Source organism: Pleurodeles waltl, chromosome 4_2 (genome assembly GCF_031143425.1).
Source record: "Pleurodeles waltl isolate 20211129_DDA chromosome 4_2, aPleWal1.hap1.20221129, whole genome shotgun sequence".
Taxonomy (NCBI): Eukaryota; Metazoa; Chordata; class Amphibia; order Caudata; family Salamandridae; genus Pleurodeles; species Pleurodeles waltl.
The window spans coordinates 372714966-372737464 of NC_090443.1; the positions used below are offsets into that span (position 1 = coordinate 372714966).

Below are 22499 nucleotides of genomic sequence, written 5' to 3' on the forward strand. Positions count from 1 at the left end.
GATCCCCCTGCTGTCCTGGCAGGAATCCCTAGGAGTGCTGCTACTTCTGGAAAACCTCCTGTTCCACCTTTCCAGTGACTTTGACCCGGGTAATGGCAGGGAACTCTACTGAGATGACTAGCTTTGCCCCCCCCCCCAAAACCAGCCCTTTGTCACCTCCTACACTCTAAAACTAGGCACACCTCTAAAACCCAAAGCCTTGGTGTGGGTACCTCCTGATTGCCCTAAACCCCTAGAGAAGAACCTTCCTCATATAGGTCTAGTGTATGTAGTGACGGGGTTCAAAGGAACACACTTGTACAATATCATTGAACATTCTTTCAACGCTCCACCCCACCATCCCATCATTTGGGAATGTGAACCAGGCAATACTCACTGTAAACATTCTTCCCATGAGGAATGCATAGGTGCTTTCCTTTCCCACATAAACAAACATTTGAACCCCTCTCAAAGCCTTGCACTCTGACATGGTTCATTAATGCATAGGTAATATGTGGAAATACTAGACTCATCACATGCTAGCAATGCATACCAGACCTGTATATCACGTAACCCGCTGGTGACCATCAGTGTGAGGAAACTGTATTTAAATTCTACAGCCCACACAAATAATGCCCATTTCCTCACAAGTTCATTTCTGTAGCAAACACAGACCATGAAAAAATTACCCAAAGAGGCATGGAATCTTCCTGTTTGGTTTCGTAGGCAAGCAAGATCTACATTTTCTCAATGTAGAATAAGGAATGGTAGACTACAATTTAAGTGGAACTCACCTATCACTAGAAAAAGTTGGAGCTCAAAGATCAGAGGTTCTCTTATTCTTCAAGAAAACCTTCGCACCTCTAAACTGCCACAAATTCACATATTAGCACCTCCAAAATAGTATCACAAAACAGTACATCAAGACAGCGAATGAAAAGAAACATAAGAGTTCTTACAGTTAAAAGGTACTCTAAAATACATTTCACTTCGATGCAGTTAGTCTCTAGTTTACAGTTTAGCATGAACTACACCATTTGGTAGAAGGCCAATGTGGAAATTCTGAAATTTTTATGCACTGTTGTAAACCCCCCTAAAAATGGGTTTTGAAACATTATGGACTCCGGGGATCAGACCTAAAGCATGTTGTCCCAGTCACATTTTTAACAATATTCTACATTCGATCTAGTTTGACTGTGCAGCGGTCTGAAAAAAACATTACCACCAATTATTTAGAATATACATCGTGGGCTGGCTCCACATAAGCAAGTAATCTATCATTTGACTTTGACTCCATCTCATCACCAATACCCCTATGGCAAAACTACCACACTTAAGCGCCCTCCCCTTCTATCCTTACTGGCAGCAGCCCCTTTCACTTTACTCTTCCCTTGTCCTGCAGCTCATTCCTCCCCCCCCCCCCCCCCCCCACAGCAAATTCAGCTTGTACTTCCAGGTGCTGCCCTTCAATGCTTTGCCACAGCCACTTTCATTCATCACCCTCCTCCCCAACTATAGCACTGTGGAAATCCCTTCGAAAATGTCCCCATAGGTAGCAACAAGGATGCATTATGGCTGCCATTCAAAATGCTCAGGAAGCATAACAAAGCAATTCTCATTTGTCCAAAGTCTCCCCTGGTTGGCAAACTGGAATCATCCATCCCTTCTTGCACGTAGCTGCACCTCTCCATATCCTTATTCCGTGAGCGATTCACTGCTCCCCTTTTCCTTAAGAGCCACCTACTACACAACTGCTTACTATTCTTACAGATCAAGCAAACAGCCCTGACCAATTCCTGAAAACTATCACAGCCTACAACATGGCATTTCTCTTATTTGTTCCTCTTTTTTCTTTAACTTTTATTTTTTAGGGTATTATGACATGTAGGAAATTTTTAGGCAATTACTGGATGCGATGGTACGATATGGTCTATCAAATGATAACTTGTCTATGTAGTATGTAATATCTTTTATTTCGTTTGTATGTATTTAATTGAAACGGGTTCCTCTAGCAGACCTATTATATTAGTCATAGTCACCTAGCTGTCTACTGTGATGGAATAATTCCGACCCTGTGTTTATCTCATGTATTCTGTAAGGTGATATAAAACTTCAATATAAATGATTAAAAAACTCTCATGTCTGTGGGGCAGGGGCAACGCATCTATTTTTTCAATGCTATGGAGGGCTGCAGAAGCTCAGCAGTGCCCAAGCAACACTGAAAAAGCATAGCAAGTCTCCAGGATGATTGAATCCATGACCTACCTACAGCTTCCCATATTTTATTAAAAGTACTTCAAGCTGCAGCTGTACATTCTTCAGCTGGAGTGTAAAGCCTTCTTGTGGTTGGTTCCCATGCCATGCACAGTGTGAGGTAGGCCGTGGCCCAAGCCCTGTGCCCAGCCCCTCTTTGGTGCGCAGAACTCGTGTGCAGCAGGGAATGGGTGCAGGGCCTAGCCAATCTCAGTTTACCTGCCTGCAAGAGCATAGGCAGGGAAAAGAAATCCTGCCGGAGCATTTTTGCAGCTCTCACCGGGTGGAAGCAAACAAGTCAATATATATTTTTATAAAATCAAAATATGTATTTTGATTGACCGCACCCCCAATCCCCGCATGCTCTGGTTCATCCTATGGGTCATTTTAATTAAAAAATGAATTGTGGCTCCCTTTTTCTTGCTGTGGTCTCAAAGGAGTAAATTTGGAGAGTATCATAACACTGCCCCCCCCCCCTCTTTTTTTTTTTTTTTTTAAAACTCCTCCTGAACAAGGGGCCAAGTTCTGAGTCTAAGTCTTGTCACATTTGGTTTTATGTTGCAGACGCCGATCAGAGCCTGGGCCCAAGGGAGATAAGGTCACTCAGAATGCTTTTTTTTTTTTTTTTTTTTTTTTTTTACTTGTGATAACTGACCATCTAGATATAGAAATATTGGTCAACCTAAATTTCTCAAAAACTACGAAATGGATTTACACCAAATCACAAAAAGCACGCTTTCTGGACCAAGAGCTATCTTCCTGCCAAATTTGGTATAGTTCCTTTCAACCATTCGCTGGCTGTAGTCATTTTCAAAAATACCCATTTAAATTGCATGGGGAGGGGGGTGAGAACGGCATTTTTTTGGACCCCTTCTTTTCTCAACCTCCATTTGATGGCTCACCCTGAAACTTTACAGGAATTAACGGAGGTGTATGAACTACTTTTTTATGCCAAGTATCTGAAAAATGTGTGTAATGGCATGACATAAATAATATATTTATTATACTAGGAAAGCAATGCTTTCAAAATGGTCTCTAGAGCAGGCCTAAAAATAAGACGAATTAACCATGTATCATTATCGCCCTTTGGGTATTGTCTCTGAACTACTGTGGTCATTAGTGCCCACCCTTTGCTTTGGCCTCATTTATAAGGCAGTCTGAGTACATCTAAGGGAGAGCCACCTCTCTCCGCTCACCCCTCATCAAGCACTTAGCATTGACCGCATTTTCTTACATCTTAATGGCAGCTAATATCTGTCACTGGCCTGCATATTTAAGTCCATGTGAGTACATATTTTAGAGATGGCAGCTATCAAACAGTGGCAGATTTAGTTCATTTGAAGGTTCTGTTGACCATTAGAGAGCTTGGGACCGGACGACGTTAAGCAACTGGCAATCCATACCATTAGAAGCAAAGATGTCAATTAGGCCTTGCCAAGGATAGCAGCTGCTAATCCTAGATTGCCTTTCGGTTTCCCTAGCGCTCGCCATGCTACCCTGGTCCCGAGACATTAAGACAGCTGGACAAACAAAGTAAACAGGGCACTTACAGCCTACTTAAGTGTTTCTAGTTGGCACTCATAATCCCTGAGCAGAGACTGTAGGGCTGTGGTCGAGACAACTGGTCACCAACACCTTCATTGGTCAAAAGATGCAGGATGTCCCTTTCAAGTCTGGCATTTTGGAGAATCTACATCTACCATTAGAACATCAGGCATACAGCAGTGTTCTTAAGCACTGCACCCATAGTTCTAGTTTTAATATGTTACAGCCATTAGTACTCTCCAATTAATGATTTGCTCTGCCCCTTTATTATCTCTATTGGGTGCTTCAATCAATCTGACATGTTACCACAGAGAACAGCGGAGTAAAACCTTGGTCGTTCTTCCATCACTTACTGGAAAGACGAACCACAAGTCACACGAGTTGAACACTGCTTATTTCTCACGAGGCACTGAAATTAATGCACTCCGTCTGTAAGGTGTGTACATTTTCTGTACTTCTCCTCAAACAAGGACAGTATTTTCATTACAGTATTAAATTCAGAACACATTGTCGAGACTAGCTAAGTAAAATATGCATAGTCCCACGTTCTTGTGCATCCAAAACAATCACGCTGGTGTTTTTCATCAAATGAAAACATTACCAATTGAAGTTTGTCACATTTGAACACAGTTGCCTCCAGGATAGTCAACCAATGATCGACTTTCAGCCACGGGGCAATCTCCTTTCCCCTCAACTGAGCAAGAGGCTGGTAAGTAGCCTTACTATGATATAAAGTATTTGATCTGCGCAGACCAGAACCAAAACTGCTACACCACACGGCTTCATACACCATGCTGAGAAGTCACTCAGGGAACATCAGTTCTTGGGAGTAGTCCAACAGGAAATGACTGACAAAAGAAGATTAGTATTATTTGGCTCCAGCAAGGAATTGGGAAATTGGATTAATACAAGAGCAGATGTTCCAAGCTCTGTCACATTAAGTTATGCTGCTGAAAGAGATCTTGAATGCTGCTAAGAACTGCATGCAGCATAGCATGCTTCGTTTTAGCTAAAGGCTACATAATGGGCAGATTTCGGGGTATGCCAAGGGTACAATGAAAAAAATCTTTCAAAGATCGAAACTTCCCCTTTGGCCTGCCAGCACCCCAACATATTCAATCATTCCAAGCAGATCGACTGAAGAAACAATTATGTCACTCATGTTGAGGGCTCTTAATCGCGGGTCGAAATTGCATTCCAGATTGTGCTCTTTAAGATTTATACATCTCAAGCAGGCAATCTGCTCACCTCCACTCACATGACAAATATTTGAGTGGTTGACAAATGTCTCAGAATGGATCCTAATGTTAAAACAAACAGAAAACCCTTTTTCAGAAAAACCGCCCATTCTGTTGCATTTTCCCATTCAGGATCTGAGATGAGCAGAATACCATTCACAATCCACAAACATCATGTGAACATCTCTGTGACATCAAAAAGGAAAACCAGAAAGGGAGCACCCTGCCTCATATTGGTGACATCTGTTTTGCCACGTCAATCCAGCCCTATACAATGTTATAGCTTCCTAAGCTTCTCTCATTCTCTTTACCCTTCTTCCTGGCAAAATGTGAATAGTATCCATATACTTACATTCCAAGTTCAAATAGAACCATACTTTCCTGTGTTTTTTTCTTCTACTCAAAATATGGTTGAACTGAAAAAGACAGCCAGGTATCTAGCATGGTTTTCGGGTTAGCGCAATTACATCTCTGAAGATGTAGTTTCTATATGCATAATAAACCGCACTGTGTTTGCAGCCATTTGATTTTAAATAAAATTTAGCATATGTGACTACTATAGTGGTTGGTACTATTGTGAGCTTCTTGATATCCATCTAAATGGAATATCTGACCTGTGTTGTATGTGTGCTCAGTGTTTTGCCTTACAGGTTCTGTTGAATGTTGTTTTATCACACTCAATGTCCCATTGTGCGCACAGTGACTTCGAAATACAAATAACATTTGCATGAATCTCAATTCCTTGCTGCAATTATGAAAAGTGTGCAGAGTTGTGTGTCTATTGGTCATTATATTCTGAACTCATCGATGCCAAACTATATGCAATATACTCTAATTGATCTTCGGCAATGCTTTCAACACAATTTAAAGCAGGTTAAAACAAGCATTTGCAATACAATAGGTTTCACATTTTCTTGAGTTAGAGCTATTGGCATAGTAAATTCAGAACTTGTCTTTTCTTACCGCATACATTGGTCAACCCTGTCTCATAATTTAATCTTTTCCTGCTATGTTTTGGTGGTCACTGACTGCTACTGACATCAGAAATCACAAGCCCTTGAGGAGAGACGAGAAGATAACTGCACCACCTCCAGTTGTGTAAACTTATGAACGGAAATTGGAAAATAAGGCTGGAAAATTATTTTATTTTTATTTTAACAGAATGAAAAGTCTTGCAAGCATTCTTGTTTTGCATTTCAAAGGAGCAGAGCGCACCAAGAAGATTTATGGCCCCAACAGAGGAGATAAGCAATGCCCTGTGTGCAGTGTAGTGAGTGCTGGTAGGAAGGTGCCCTAGAGAGAGACTCCAGATGGGATGTGAGGCTAAGCAAGTTTCACATCATTGATTCCAGGTTTAGCTACATTCTACCAGAAAGGGCACACTGTGGCTTTTGTTAAGGACTGGGTGCTTCTTTTAAAAAATAGGCTTATTTTAGGAGCCCAAGGTAAAAGGAGGACAGCACTGGAATAAAGTCAAAACAAATGTCAGCGAGATGGGAGGAATGGAATGCTGCAATAAAAGGCAGTCAGCTACCAGCCTAAAACACCCACAGTGAAAGGGGAGCACCAAGAAAATAACAAAAATAGTCTGACACAGATTAAGAAACCAAAGTGGAAGGAAAAAGTGGTTGGTCAGTGCTCTGAAAAAGAAAAAGGATGGACAAAAAGGAAGATCTGACCACTAGCGAGCAAAACTTTAGAGGACACTGCAACCAACAAATTAAAATCGATATAAGCCATAAGAAGTATACACGAGGTCAAATGCTTACGCTCGACCTAAAAATAGAGCATAACCGAGGAGGGAAGCTAAAGCAGTAATTAGGGGAAGGAACCGAGCTCAGACTAGCAGGAAGGTGCGGATACAGAAGCACATTTTACATAAAAGTTAAAGAAAACAGGGCTCCAGAGTCAACTGTTATTTGTTCAGTGGTCTTCAGTTCAACACTTGCTATATTATAAGGTTTAAGGATACAGGAAATGTCAGGAGTCTAACATGGGAGTATCACAGAAGGAGCTGGATAGAAATTAGAATGATTAGTGGTGTTTGCCTCTGAACTTTAGAAATGGATGCTGTGCATACGATTAAGGTTATCGCAAGAACTGCCTCCCCCTCCTCTCTCAAATACAGGGTCTGACGGGACAATTAAGGTCTTCCTCTTGTAAAAGAATTAAGTGCTTAGTTAACAGTCATAGACAAAGCTTGAGTCCTGACTAAACTTTTAAAAATGCCTTCCCAGAATATGCAGTTTCAGCTGCCATGATGGATTATACTCCACACAGCGCCAACTAGGTCACTCCGAGGAAATTGTAACACCGTGATAAATATATATCTATCCATGCACGGTCAATAACTAGTTCTGTATGTACCTTTTCATGTGCTGCACATCACTACTACTTGATGATACAGATAGGGATTACCTTATCCGAATGCATCATGCTCTTCCCTTTACAAGGAAGGGATTATTAAAACTGCCAATTTTCAAATAAAAAGTTGGCTTAAAAAACAAATTTTATTTACATTAGGTTACCATGACATCTGCAAGTGTTTCATCTGACCTGTCACAACCCAGAAAACATTTGCCCTGTACACAACCAATTTTCATTAGCCCAAAATAAATTGAAGATTCCAGACCGGCTTTCCTTTCTACAGAGTTAACCCAAAGGGCTGAACCTTGCCAACAATTAGCAACATTCATAACTTAATGGTCAAGCACTGCTAAACATTTTACATTATCTTCCAGTTCCACAAAGGTTGAACAATCTTTTGAATAACCGTTGTAGTTACGTAAGTAGATAGTCCAAAACGACTTTTAAATTGTCATAAAATAACAAATTAAAATAGTGGCAGCTGGGCGTGGTCAAGATGGTGGCGGAGCAGACGCGTTCATCTGAGCTCCGCCGCCCGGGTCCCAATAAGAGCTTTATGGCCCCGTCTTTGAGAGCCCCAGGCCCTCCTGGATAGCTGAGAGGGGCCGAGAGACAGCGGACGCTTCGAGGGAGGGTCGGGCTGCCCTCCGAGGAGAGCACCGGCAGTGTTGAGCCTTGGGGCGGTTGGGTGCGCGGCGACCGGCCGGCACCCTGGAGCGACGCAGAGGCTACTTGGGCCCGCGTCGGAGCAGCGGAGGGTGCTACGCGGCCCGCAGCAGCCATTTCTTTGCAGGGCTGTTGCGGGCTAGAGGTCCCGGACGCGACAACGCATCATTGCACATTTACCCCCCTGCTCTGGGTTGGTGGAGCTTGGATGGGCGCTAGGGGTTTGGGCCACACATCAGCGGTGCGATCGGCCCGCGGTGGCCCAGCCCGAGTTCAGAAGGAGCTTGGAGCCTGCTTCTGGCCTACGAACTTTGGGCAGCGCTAGATGCAGAAACTGGTGCCCAGAGTCTCAAGGGCATAAAGTGAAGGATCTGGCAACTCGACCCACGGCGGGCAGTACAAAGAGGCTCTAGACGTGACGAAAGAGGCACTCGGGGCTATGATGTCCTCCAAGCCAAAACGAGATCAGTCTGTGAGAGAAATGCTGACCAGATCCCACCCGGTGCATGGCAAATCGGCTGAGGGCCCGGCGGTTGGATGGTCTCCTGAGGTATGTGGAGAGATGGATGAGGACGGGGAGGCCCCGGTCACAAAGGGTTTCCTTACCTCACTGTTTGACTCGCTACAAAGTGACCTGCAGGAACTTTGTAGAGACATTTTTCAAGAGGTGAAAGAGCTACGAGTGGAGGTCACGTCTCTGGGCGAGCGTGTGGCCCAGGTTGAGGATGGCGAGATCTCTTGAGGCGAGGAGTTAGCGGGCATGCAACAAGAGGTCATACGCCTTCATGACCAGCAGGAACTCCTCCAGTCTGTGGTTGAAGACTTGGAAAATAGGTTGCGACGGGATAACATTTGCATCCGAGGTGTGCCACTCGGAGCAGAGAAGGAGGATATTAGTGGCGTTGTTTGACTCTGTGCTTGGCCTGGAGGGTGGCCGGGAAATTACACTAGATAGGGTCCATCGTGTGGGTCACATCGGCGAACCCGGAGAGCGTCCGCCTGATATCCTGGCATGTGTTCATAATTATGGGCTTAAAGAAAGCATTTTGCAGAGGCCCCGTAATCTCCCACAGATTCAGTTTCGAGGGCACACGCTCCAATTATTTTAAGACCTTTCGCTGCGGACTCTGCAGAGGCGGCGCAAATTTAAGCCTATCACGGAGCTACCAAGACGTACGCACGGATTGACCTCTTTCTGGCTTCACGAGAATTCACTTCTCGAGTTCGAGAGACCACAATAGAGCCTGGGGCCCTTACAGATCATGCGCCTATCACGGTGGAAGTTGGGGTGGATGTGGGTCGGGTGTGCAGCTCGAGCTGGCGTTTCAGTGACCCGATCTTGAAGAATAAAGAAACGGAGGAGTCGCTACGGCGCGTGATTTCGGATTATCTTAACCACAATGATGATGAGACTCTGTGGGAGGCTCTGAAGGCAGTGGTGTGGGGGGAGGTAATGTCGCTATCAGCAAGAGATAAAAGGGCAAGGAGGGAGCATAGGGCGGCGCTAGAACAAAGGGTGGCAGCATTGGAGCGATCCCATAAGTCCACGTGTGCACCGAGAACTTGGCGGGAACTGGAGAAAACGAGGCAGCAGCTGAGTATGCGATAGCACAGCTTAAGCATAAATATTACATTGGGAGTAATAAGTGTGGCAGGCTCATGGGGCATCGGTTGAGAGCACAGCGTGCGGCAGCAGCGATAAAAATGGTCCGCTCACCTTTGGGAGGGAGGCCCACACAGATGATCACATTGCAGATGCGTTCGCCGAATAATATCGGGTGTTGTATATGGCTGATGCCCAGAGCGGTGCGAATCCAGCCGCATTCCTCATGGGGATAGCAATTACTCCGCTTGGTGAGAGGGAAGCGTCTTCCTTAGATCAGGCTATCAGCGTGGAGGAGGTTATCTCAGCAATATCAAGGCTTAAGGTGGGGAAGTCTCCCGGCCCTGATGGCTTTACGGCGCTCTTTTATAAGACTTTCTGCATGGAACTTGCACCGCTTTTGGCGCGTCTTTTTAACTCCTTTCAGGAGTCAGGGGCACTTGTGCCCAGTATGTCCGAAACTACCATTGCGGTGATACACAAGCAAGGGAAAGATCCCGAGGAGTGTGCTTCGTACAGACCAATCTCGCTTTTGAACATAGATGCAAATCTCTTTACTGGAATACTGGCCCACCGCCTTAATCCCTATATGCCGGGTCTTATAGATCCGGACCAGGCGGGCTTTATACCCCGTCATCAGTGCAGTGATAATATGAAGCGACTGTTACATTTGATAGATAAAACTAATAGATCTCACAGGGAGACGCTGCTCCTCTCTATTGACGCAGAGAAGGCGTTTGATAGGGTCCACTGGCCTTACTTATTCCGGGTCTTGGAGTGTTATGGTTTGGGCCTGGCCTTCAGGAGGTGGGTTCAGTGCATTTATCGCTCACCTAGGGCTGCGGTCCGGGTTAATGGTATAGTCTCTTTGCCGTTCCCGATTGGACAGGGGGCTCAGCAGGGGTGCCCTCTTTCCCCCCGTTTGTTTGTGCTTTACATGGAGCCCTTTGCTCAGCGTCTACGTGACAGCCCCTTGGTCTCTGGGGTGAAGTTTGGAGGGGATCACCACCTTATCACGCTGTATGCAGATGATGTGATTCTTACCTTGACTGTGCCCGCGACCTCCCTGCCTGACTAATGACAATAATGGAGGAGTTTAGCCAGATCTCGGGGTTCCGGGTAAATATGCAGAAATCCCAAGTCCTCAGTTTGTCTGTGAACCCAGAACGTGAGCAAGAGTTGAAGACTTGATATCAGTTTCTTTGGTCCTCATCATGACTCCCTTACTTGGGTATTGATCTGGCGTCTTCAGTTACGAAGACAGTGAGCTTGAATTATGAGACATTGGTCCGGGAGGTGCAGCGCGATTTGGAGAGCTGGGTGAAACAAACTTTCCTGGCTGGGCAGGGCGGCGGCGGTGAAGATGACCACATTGCCGCGTATATTGTACGTCTTCCATGCATTGCCTCTGGCTCCCCCACATTGTGCGTTAGCGACTCTTCAGTCGGCAATCCTTAAGTTTATCTGGGATGGGCGCCCTGCACAGCTCCCTAGAAGGGTTTTCTATTGCCCTAGAGCAGAGGGGGGGGTTGGCGGTCCCCTGCCTTATATGATATCGTCAGGCAGCACAGTCGCGCTTTCTCTTGGAGTGGAGCCGTCCACTTACTGAGAAACACTGGTGTTTCATGGATCAGGCAGTAGCGGTATCGCACATTTGGAAGGAACCTTGGCTTCAACGTCGACATAGGGCTCGGGGCCTATACTCCTCCCCGATTACGGGAGCGACGTTACGTGTCTGGGATGCCGTGGCATGTCGACCAGGGCTTACGGCGTTCCCATCCCCCATGACCCAGATAGGGGCGAACCCTGATTTTGAGCCTGGGCTGTGTCTGGAGGGTCTGCGCCGATGGTATGATGGAGGCTGTAAAAGGGTGGGGAGTCTGTTTGATGCACAGGGAGTAGTTTCTTTTGATCAGATGAGGGAAACATATGGCATGACAGAGGCAGATAGGTTAATGTACTACCAGGTGAGGCATTGGGCTCTTCGGCCGGCGAACAGAGCTCTGATGGATAGGCCACTCACGCAGTTCGAAAAATGGCTGTTGACAAAGAAGGATGACAGGCGAGTCCTCTCAGAACTATATAGACTCTTACAAGGAAGGGAACGCCTGGCTAAGTCTAAGGGGCAACTTAGATGAGAGAGAGAGCTGGAGAGGGAGTTCTCTGACAAAGAATGGGACAATATATACTATAGAGCACATCATACAGCTTTGAATGCAGCAGGGACAGAGATGGCATATAAAGTGGCTTCCTACTGGTATTACACCCAAGCCAGGATACATTCATGGGACCCTACCAAGCCCAGCCTTTGCTGTAGGGTGTGTGGTAATACAGGTACGCTGGTACATCTGCTCTGGCACTGCCCCAAAACTTCAGAGCTATTGGACAAGCATCTTAGACAATATTGATAAAGTGTTCCAGACCGAGCTCCCTAGGTTTCCACTGTATATACTTCTAGGCTTGCCCAACCCCCTCACCTTCCCGCTACGATCCCTGAAAGGGCGACAGATGGCGCTGGCACTCAATGCGGCTGTGCAGTCGATACTAGCCTTATGGGGGACGGACAGGGTACAGACGTATGCGACCTGGCTTCAGAAGCTGTGGTTGATTCTTGCTATGGAGAAGCTTACTCTGGTTTCTCAGCAGAGAGTGGGTGACAAATACGTTATGGAAGCCGTTTAAGATCCTATCAACAGAGTTCACGGAGCTGACATGCCCGGCTTACTTGATGGTTCTGGGGCTGACAGATGCTTCTTAGAAGATGCTTGGCCTGTTGGCTGGGGATGACCTAGCATGATGTTAGCCTGTAAAGATGGGAGGAATCCTGGGGGGGGAGAAGCGAAATATTTGACGGGGGAGGCACCGTTTTTCTGCTGTTACTTTTTTGTATGTTTTATTTGCTTATGCACGAAGCACTGAGGTCATTAGACCATTGTCTTTACCTACCTTGCTCTTCTAAATGTTTGGAAGTGGGCAAAAAGGGAGATTTCTCTTCGCAATAAGACAGTAATCATGTGCATGCTCTCTTGGATATCAGATTAAAATGCTCTATCTAGGTGGTTGACTTGCTGGCAACTCACACAATGTGCTTTGTACTTTTATATGTTAAAACCAATAAAGATTTGATCCATAAAATAGTGGCAGCAAAATAAAACAAATGTTTACTAATAGGAACAGGTTTATGGGAACAGTCATATTATGTATTGTTGAGCTTGTGCCAAATTATGTCCAACTGGTTTTTGTTTCTTATGAGTATGTCAAAGCATTTTTGTCTATCATGCAACTGAAATGTCTGCTGATGAAATGGAGTGCGCATGAGGCCACCTTCAAGTGCTCCTGTATTTTCAAACAAGATCCTTATGCTAATTGAAACTGAGGTAGGGACCGTTCCATTAACGGGTGGTTCTCAGTTTAGCACAGTATTGCACCAACAGACAGTGCTAAGGGGCCATACCTTTCAGTCACAGATGTGTCCTGTCAGCATCGCTCAACACTGCAGAGCAAGAGAGAATGCCCAAATAAACACAGGATATTATGCGGCCATTAGTGGGAAACATTTTCAACTTCTTATGATATTGAAATTATCATTACTGCAATTTCTTTCCGGACACAGAACGCAATGTATAAATACTTGATTGTAATCAAACTGAATCTTGTCAAAATATGTTGGAATCAATGCCAACAGCTATGTTTTTCTGTTGATTATGAAATTAAAAAGAACTTCATAAAAAGACTGGCACTTGGGTGCACTTCACTATGCAGAGAAAACCCCACCCCGTACCCCAAACACACCAAAATTGCAGCCATTCTATATACAGAAGTTTATTTCCAGAACTGGCATCTTACAGTCGATCGGTCACACTCCTTATTCTTGAGCAACATTAGCAATAATTCACTATACTTTCACGGAATGCAAAGCAAAAGGATTTGGAAATGCCAATCTCCATGTAATAAAAAAAAAAGCAGCAATTTGTCAGAAGACCCAGCCTGACATTTTACATCTGTCCATGAAGAGCAGCAAATGAGGCAAGATAAATACAGAATTTAAAGTCATCTCCATTTATTACTTGGACATCGGTCCTACCAAAGATAGCATACAGTTTTCGGAAACAACGCATTAGACACTCATCTCTTTAAAATCCAAGAAATCAGGTGAAAGACTCAAATTAAGACAGGAGAAGTGAAAATGTGGGAAAGAGGCGAGCGAGAGCTTTCGGATTTTTAATTTTGAAACCATATGTGAACCATTCAGTCAGGATCAAATCAAATCAAATCATTAACATTTATAAAGCGCGCTACTCACCCGTGCGGGTCTCAAGGCGCTAGGATGATTATTCCTACCTACTTTGCTGAAATCAGAGTAAGCTATGATACAGTATTGTTTGAAAAATTGTGAATTGTTTAATTCATGGGTATGCTAGGTATCCTTAAATGTATTTTACTGGAATAGAAATTAACCACCCAAAGTAATGTATTTAATCCTAGCCAGTGATTTAACTACTTTCTCTGGAAAGCTCCAAGTGTTAAATGATGCTGCTCCTTAACAGGATCCTGAAGAGTTTCAGTCCAGCTGTCACACAAATGTAATACTTGTGCTTAAAATTATACATGCTATAACTAATTAATTTACCTCAAAAGAAATAATTTTTCTTTTAGAATTTAGGTTCCTCAGTTGAAAAATATTCAATAACCTTCTTGACAGAAGGAAAGTATTTGGCAGCAATTATAGCAGCTGTAATACGCGCGTTCAATATGTTAATACTTTGTATCTTTAAAAAAGAATCTTTTGAAGATAATTGTCATTTGATATACTGTACAGCTTGTCAGACTTCAATAAGAGATAATAGTCAGATTTGACTATAAACTTTACAAATGAGTTTCACCTCACCCATTTGCTCATGTTGTGGTCCCTTCACAATTTTTCTTTGGTTACACAAGGTTTCTTTTATACTCGAATACATTAATTTTTAAATTAGTGAAAGTTGAATTGATGTTAAGTACGTATATTTTGATTCATATGGTGCCAAAGGAGCATTTTTAAAACTGCTTCCTGGGGCCGTATTACAGAATACGGCTCACTATCCTTGCTTGCGTCAGGCATACCTTTCAAAAGGTGCCCGGTGCAAACGAGGAGAGTGAGCCGTAACATACTGAATGCTCTGCCACCAGGGCAGCCACAATCTTGTGCTGTCCCCAGGGCAGCACATTCTTAAGAAATATGGAGCAGCTGTTTAAAAGCTACTCTGCGTTACTACGTGCAGGTGGCACACCGCCTGCACTTTTAAGGTGGATTAGAGAACCCCTTGCAAGCAGGCGCTCCAAGTGACTGCACCCACCTCCAAGGGATGTCCACAGGACCCCTTTTCTAACACTTTGTTGATATTTCGAAGGCTCTAAAAAAGCAACATTCTGTAAAATTTACAGTTGTGAAACATGTTGCCCGATGAAGTTTCAGATATATTTTTGAAGAAATTACAGATACTTTTAACCTTAAAAAGGAATGATTATTTCAAGCATTATCTAAACAATCTGTCTTCCAGAGGTCAGCTCACCGTTATGGATCCAGATTATGTGCCACTAAAAAGTACTTCTTGGCACCAACTGCCCTGTTTTTGCCAATATATTTTCCCAAATACTTATTCCATTCATAAAATGCATAAAAGCTTGCACCTGCAATGCAGGTACAAGCCGTACAATTGCAATCTCTAATGCTCCAAGTGTGCTCGTATGGCACTGTTTATTTGGCTCCATATTTAAGAAAACAAGAAATATGAAGTAAAACCTTGTTTTACACGCCACTCTCGCATTAGGATTCCCAGCCTTGGGGCCAGGCCTGCTTAGAGGAGGTCCAGTTGAAATTCATCTATTAATGACTCAACACCTTTTTTAAAATTTATATAAACACTTAAAATATATATTTATAAAAATCCATGCATGTTAAATGTGCATTTGTATACCTTCAAAAGACTTTTTAAACGAAGGCTTGCCTTACCTGGTGCCAATTTTGCTTGCAGACGGTGTTTATTTTTCGTATAGATCCAGGCTGAAGTTGATTAATTAGGCTATAAAAGATAATGTGGAACAAATATAGATATTTGGATTTGCTATCATTGTGATAAAAGGGTTGCATTTTGCATTATATGTAAACTTCAGTCTAGTATTTACTCTTAGGCCACTAATACTTTTTTGATTATGTTACAAAGATAGAAGTCTAGGCAATGAATGGCTTGGAAGGATACAATCAAATAGGGCAAAAACTCTGGGAACTCACTGGCAAAGAATGACGCCATCTTTTAAACCCTGTTGGAAATTCTCGCCAATAGCCACACCAGTGACTTCTTCAATCCACAGGCGCAGATCTTCTTCTATTTGTAGGTCATACTTTAAGGCGATCTAGAAAACAGTAAAGGAGAAGATCAGTCTGATTTACTCATTAAAAAATGTAATAGCTTTAAGAGCAACCCTCATTGCAAATGTGCAAACACTGCATCTTTTTTCCCCCCCACAGAAGGCCGAACCTTCAAAGATCACCTGGTGGATGCGCACAAAGCATTACCTCATGAATGTCACAGAGGACAAACATTCAGAGTATGGTTTCCTTCAACAGTCTAATGCACTCTGGGAGCTGTAGTGTTTGTTCATACTACTTGAAAAATAACTGGAATAAATCACCAGGCTACAATGCTTAATAAACACACTATCTCCCAGCAGGACTAAGTAACATTAAAATAGTGATGACTAGGTACATCCTTAACAGTATTCTCGTCACAAACTGCAGATAATCATGCCACATGATCTTGTTGCTAATCCCAAACTCCAAACTATGTGGTAAACAACAATGTAAACTATTAGCTTGAACCTGGATTTTGAATATTACTGAGCGAACCATTTACTTAGTTTCAGGGGCAGCTCCTTCGCAATGGCAAAGGAGCATCGCCTCACTAGCTGAGCCAGCAGCTGAAAAATAAATGTATATTTGAATATTGCTTATTTTTTTTCAGCTGCTGGCTCAGCCAGCGGGTTCACTAAGGGACGGGCCTGGCCCATGGTGGGGGGTAGAGTGGAGTCAGTGCACCTGAGTGTGCATGTCAGTTTGTCCGTTCATCTTAGGCCAGCCAAACTGACATGCACACTTATGTTTCTCCAACCCGGCTGTGTTACACAGCCGGGTTGGAGAAACTCCACAGACCCCAGTGCATCGTCCGAGCGGCAGACCAATACTGATGCAGCTCTCATGCTAGGTATAGCAGGAGAGCAGCAACAGGATTGCTGGGGAGTGTGTGTTGTGTCCCAGGGGCTGCTGGAACACCAACACCATCACAGGAAGAGGATCAATGCGGGTTGAGGAGACAGTGGCAGCAGGTAATTTGTTTTATTTTTTATTATTTCTTCATTTCCCCCCCCCCCTCGTACTCCCCTTGCACCCCACCCTAACCCTTGAGATATGCAGCGACCTCCGCTGTTTAGTTTTGACAAATGATAGGAGGGTTTGAAGGATGACTGACAAAAGTGCAACATGAAAACAAATTAAACAAAGGAAGAAACACGCAGGAACATTAAAATGAAACTTTTTTTTTTTTTTTTTTTTAAGCACACTATTGGCAAGCCAATAGGTCTAGCATGGACTGGCTGCCCTTTGGCTTTGTGAATATTTGCTTTGCCATAGTAGTTTTTTTACTTTGTGTGAGGCTGTGCTATATGCTACGTGACGATGAAGTGTCTCGGGGATAATAATGGCTGGTATAGGTCTTCTGCTCCAGCCTTCTAGTTTGTGGCTTTGTGTTGCTGCCTTTTTAATTTAGACCATTCTGCCATCAGTTGGTGGAATGTTCTAATAACCTTATAGCCCTTCAGCTTCGGGTTATATTGGTTGATCAAGGCACTCTCCCTTGTTATAGGCCTTCGCTTAAGACCCTGGTTCAAAACGTATTACAACCGGTGAGGTAGCAGGCTATTTAGCTATAATATGGGCAATAATGGTGCCATTACATTTCTGACAACATGATGAAATCTGTGAAATACAGTTGAACCAGCTACAACGTTTTCTGTTTAATCAATGCACATAAGGATTACAATTGGGGATAATATCCCTACACAAATCTCCACAGCAGGTGTATTAACCCACTGAGCCTGACCATGGACACTAAATTAGGCGAACTGCAAAATACACACTGATCTCCCACTGGGATTATGAACTACAGGGATTCATGTGTAACCTGGACACGAGTCTGGTGTTAATCCACTGAAGTATAAATCAAGGATTTAATTATGGCACAAGTCCCCAAAATTGTTTTTTTTTAAATTGGTGGGGACTAACCAAGTTAGACAGTATACAAGTGACCTCATGGCACGTAACATAGCAAGTGGCAACAAAGGAAGTGGCATTACAACCCATAACTTCACAGGAATTAGCATCACAAGAAGTGACATCTGATCTTAAGACCTCCCACGTTTATCAGATCTATAAGGAGTACGTTTGATCAAATCAGCAGATGCCATAAATAAGATTTTGCACTGGGGTTGTGCCACAAAAGTGACAACTCGGACACAAAATCTGGGCCTCATTTTCAAAATTCATTTTTTTAAATCTCTGCCACAAATAAACTGACGAAAGGAGAAACTTTGCAATAAATGTGTTCTTAATTTGTCACAGAGTCCGCATTTTTTGTTTTTTAAATCTTATGGCGTTAAGGCACCGGCTGCAGAGAGCTGTGTATGCTCCATAAGTCCCAGGGAATAATAATAATAATGGTAAAATAACTCTGGAGGTTAACACATTTGCTGAAGAGATGTGTCGTCTAGTCCAAGTTTTGAATAAAAGTAGTAGAGAGAGATAATGTTTCTCCAGGAAAGCACATCAGGACAGGTTTATTTTATGTAGATAGTTAAGTGGGCGCCTGCTTTTAAAATTGAGATCTGTTAGAAATGGGGTCTCTAGTTGGCAGTCGGTTTGCACCCTGTCCAAGTAGGGACCCTCACTCTAGTCGGGATAAGGGAGATACCCGCTCAGATAACTCCTGCTCACCCCCTTGGTAGCTTGGCACGAGCAGTCAGGCTTATCTCAGAAGCAATGTGTAAAGCATTTGCACATAACACACAGTAATAAGTGAAAACACTACAAAAGGACACCACACCAGTTTCAGAAAAATAGCCAATAATTATCTATATAAAACAAGACCAAATACAATAAAAATCCAACATACAGTAAGAAAAATATGAATTCTGCAAGATTTACTCAAAACTACAGTTCCTTGAAGTCGGTAGCTCCACCTGGGGCTATAACGGCGTCGTGATCAACAAAACCAACAGTTCAGGCCAGTCGCGGCGTTGCAGGCCAGCTACGGTGTCGGGGAAGACCCGCAAACAGTACCTTGGATTTGCAGCGCGTCGTGATCTTCGCGGTGAGCTCCAGAGAGCAACGTCGCTGGCGTCGGTTCCGGTGTCAGTGCAGGACTCGTCAGGCCCTTGAAGTCACGCACCTCGGGGATCGAACTCCTCGCTGATGAAATCAGGTGCGCTGGCGTGGATGGCGTCGGGGCTGCGGTGCAAAGCGGGACGATGGGACGTGCGGTGCCCACAGGTCACGGTGCAGGCAGCGGCTCTGTGGCGGCGATCAACGGCGTCAGTGAGACCAGGGCTGCGGTGTGAAGCAGGGCAGTGCAATGTGCGGTGTCCACAGGTCACGTTGTAGGCAGCAGCGGTGTCGTTGCGGAAGCGCTGTCGTCGGTAGGCCCAAGCCAGTGGTGCGGGACGGGACTGTGCTTCGTGACCCTCACGAGCGGTGTCCAAAGGCCACGGTGCAGGCAAGGATGCCTGGTGACGACACTGGAGCCAATGGTGCTGGCGTCTGTGGACCGGGGCTGCGGCGCAGTGCTTCGTACTCCTCACGAGCGGTGTCCACAGGCCACGGGGCAGGCAGCGGTGCTGGTGTCAGCAGGAGCGTAGTCATCTGTGATGCCCAGGCGTGAGCAGGCGATGCTGGAGTGCGGGGCCCACAGGTCGCGGTGCAAGCAGCGGCTCCGTGAAGTAGTCAGATTATGGCATCGGTGAGACCAGGGTCGCGGTGTGAAGCGGGGCAATGCAACTCCGTGTGGCTTCGGCAGGTCACGGTGCAGGCCAGTGGCGTAGTTGGCGGCATCGCAGTGGTTTCTCCTCTTAAACAGCACAAAACACACAGTTCCCAGTGCTGCAGGTCGAGGAAACTGAAGTCTTTGGTGTCCCTGAGACTTCCAACAGGAGGCGAGCTCTACTCCAAGCCCTTGAAGAATTTTCCCAAGCAGGACACATAGCAAAATTCACCCTTTGCACTCTTTTCAGGCAGAAGCAGCAACTGCAGGCCAGTCCAGCAAAGCAACACAGCAAAGGGACAGTACTCCTCCTTCAGCTCTTCTCCTGGGCAGAGGTTCCTCTTGATTCCAGAAAGATTCTGAAAGTCTGGGGTTTTGGGTCTTCTTATACCCTGTTCTGCCTTTGAAGTTGGCAAACTTCAAAGCAAAGTCTCAAGTGTTTGCAAGATCCCTTCTTGGCCAGGCCAGGCCAGGCCAGGCCAGGCCCCAGACGCACACCAGGGGGTCAGAGACTGCATTGTGTGAGGGCAGGCACAGTCCTTTCAGGTGTGAACGACCACTCCTCCCTTCCCCTCCAGCACAGATGGCTAATCAAGATATGCAGGCTACACCCCATCCCCCTTTGTGTCACTGTCTAGAGGAGAGGTGTGAACAGCCCAACTGTCAAACTGACCCAGACAGGAAATCCACAAACAGGCAGAGTCACAGAATGGATTAAGCAAGAAAATGCCTACTTTCTGAAAGTGGCATTTTCAAAACGCACAATTTTAACATCAACTTTACTAAAAGATGCATTTTTAAATTGTGAGTTCAGAGACCCCAAACTCCACATGTCCATCAGCCCCCAAAGGGAATCTACACTTTAATCAGATTTAAAGGTAGCCCCATGTTAACCTAAGAGAGGGAAAGGCCTTGCAACAGTGAAAACGAATTTAGCAATATTTCACTGTCAGGACATATAAAACACATTCCTATATGTCCTACCTTAACCATACACTGCAGCCTGCCCTTGGGGCTACCTAGGGCCTACCTTAGGGGTGCCTTACATGTAAGAAAAGGGAAGGTATAGGCCTGGCAAGTGGGTACACTTGCCAAGTCGAAGTTACAGTCAAAACTGCACACAGACACTGCAGTGGCGGGTCTGAGACATGATTAAAGAGCTACTTATGTGGGTGGCACAACCAGTGCTGCAGGCCCACTAGTAGCATTTGATTTACAGACCCTGGGCACCTCTAGTGCACGTTACTAGGGACTTACCAGTAAATCAAATATGCCAATTATGGATAAACCAATCCACAGTACAATTTCTATAGGTAGCAGTTGCACTTTAGCACTGATTAGCAGTGGTAAAGTGCGCAGAGACAATAAACCAGCAAAAACAGGCCTGAAAAAATAGGAGGAAGAAGGCAAAAAGTTTGGAGATAACCCTGCAAAAAGGCCATTTCCAACAAGATCCTTTTGTTACTTGCAGTTCCTAAATTGTAATCCTAGTAAACCACAGTGAGCTATGAACGACATGTAACTCCTACACCATGTAACCATCACTGGCCTATGTAACCCACCATGTACATGGATTTACACTTACATAATTTATTGCCAATGTATTATGCGTACATGTGATGTAAAGCACTCTGACGCCCTGCACTGGGATAAGTAGAGCTATAAAAGAAATTAAACAATAGTGATATTTAAATTGCTATTTGTGCAACTACAGTAACAGACCAGCATATCTGACATTCTTACTGTGCATGCATATCTTTTAAATCCAGGGACTGACCAAAGTAAGTACCTGTGAAGTGACAATAAGCCATGTGCCTTTTGTTTCTTCTCCATTGCCTTCACAGGTTGGTGTAGGGCTCCAGTGAGAACAAAAGGAGGCCTGATGGCCACTTAACTTTGACCTTTGTTTTGGCTCCAGCTCGAATTTAAAATAAAAAAGCCCCCCTCACTGCTGCGTGCACCTTGCTAATCAAAAAGAAAGCAGACAACATGCAGGGACTGCTAAATGCGGTGCAGTATCTACACATCACACCAGGACGAGGTCAGCAAATTACAGTGCAACACAGCTACTTAGCAGGGTGGATGGTGTCCACCTTGTGAAAATAGTGGGTGGGCCCCACGTGTACCCCCGATTTGTGCCCTGGATTTAATAGACAATACAAAACTCTGCAAAATGGCGATTCCACATGGAAGCTCATGCGTACTTTAACCACAGGTTAATTTACAACAGTGCTCTCAGACAATTACAACAGTTTAACCCAGTAAATCACGCACAGGTGTTAGATTGTGTAGTTAAGTCGATGAAAGACATTGACTAGCTAAGCAGGGTCCGTGTTTGTTTTCCTGGATGGCCCTCCCTGCCAAGCAGCCCAAAGCACTCATCACTCAAGTTCTGCTGGAATTGTACACCCTACTCTATCCGATACGCCCTCTGCTGGAAGCTTGCCAGCTTCCCATACACTGTAGTTTGACCTGCTGGACCGGAATAAATGTCCCCAACAGGGAGCCAACGAAGGCCTGGGAGCCCTGGTCGTGAAAAAACAAACTCTTCCCCCTTATGACTCAGGAACACAAAACTGTCTTTCCGAATTAATGTTCCAAAGCTTGCTAGAAGAAAAACATTGCCTAGAAGATCCCCTGTCTGATGCGTAGAGCTAGGGCTTGCTCTCAGGTCAGTGTGCATCACCATGGACCACATCGCCACTGGCAACAATGCAGCCTGACAGAGCTACCCCTCACTTTTCTTATGAAACGGCCTTTGAATGTTGATTGCATACTACT

General features: G+C 44.6%; 1 protein-coding gene across 1 annotated transcript in view; it reads right to left on the reverse strand.

Moving 5' to 3' along the window:
- The window catches only part of CNN3 (calponin 3), a 164284-nt gene that overhangs the window by 61299 nt on the left and 80486 nt on the right, over nucleotides 1-22499 (reverse strand). Inside the window, exons 2-3 of the mRNA XM_069231481.1 lie at nucleotides 15923-16044; nucleotides 15644-15713 (exon numbers count right to left, since the gene is read on the reverse strand). Coding sequence (XP_069087582.1) covers nucleotides 15644-15713; nucleotides 15923-16044 — 192 coding nt within the window. The remainder of the gene's footprint in view (nucleotides 1-15643; nucleotides 15714-15922; nucleotides 16045-22499) is intronic.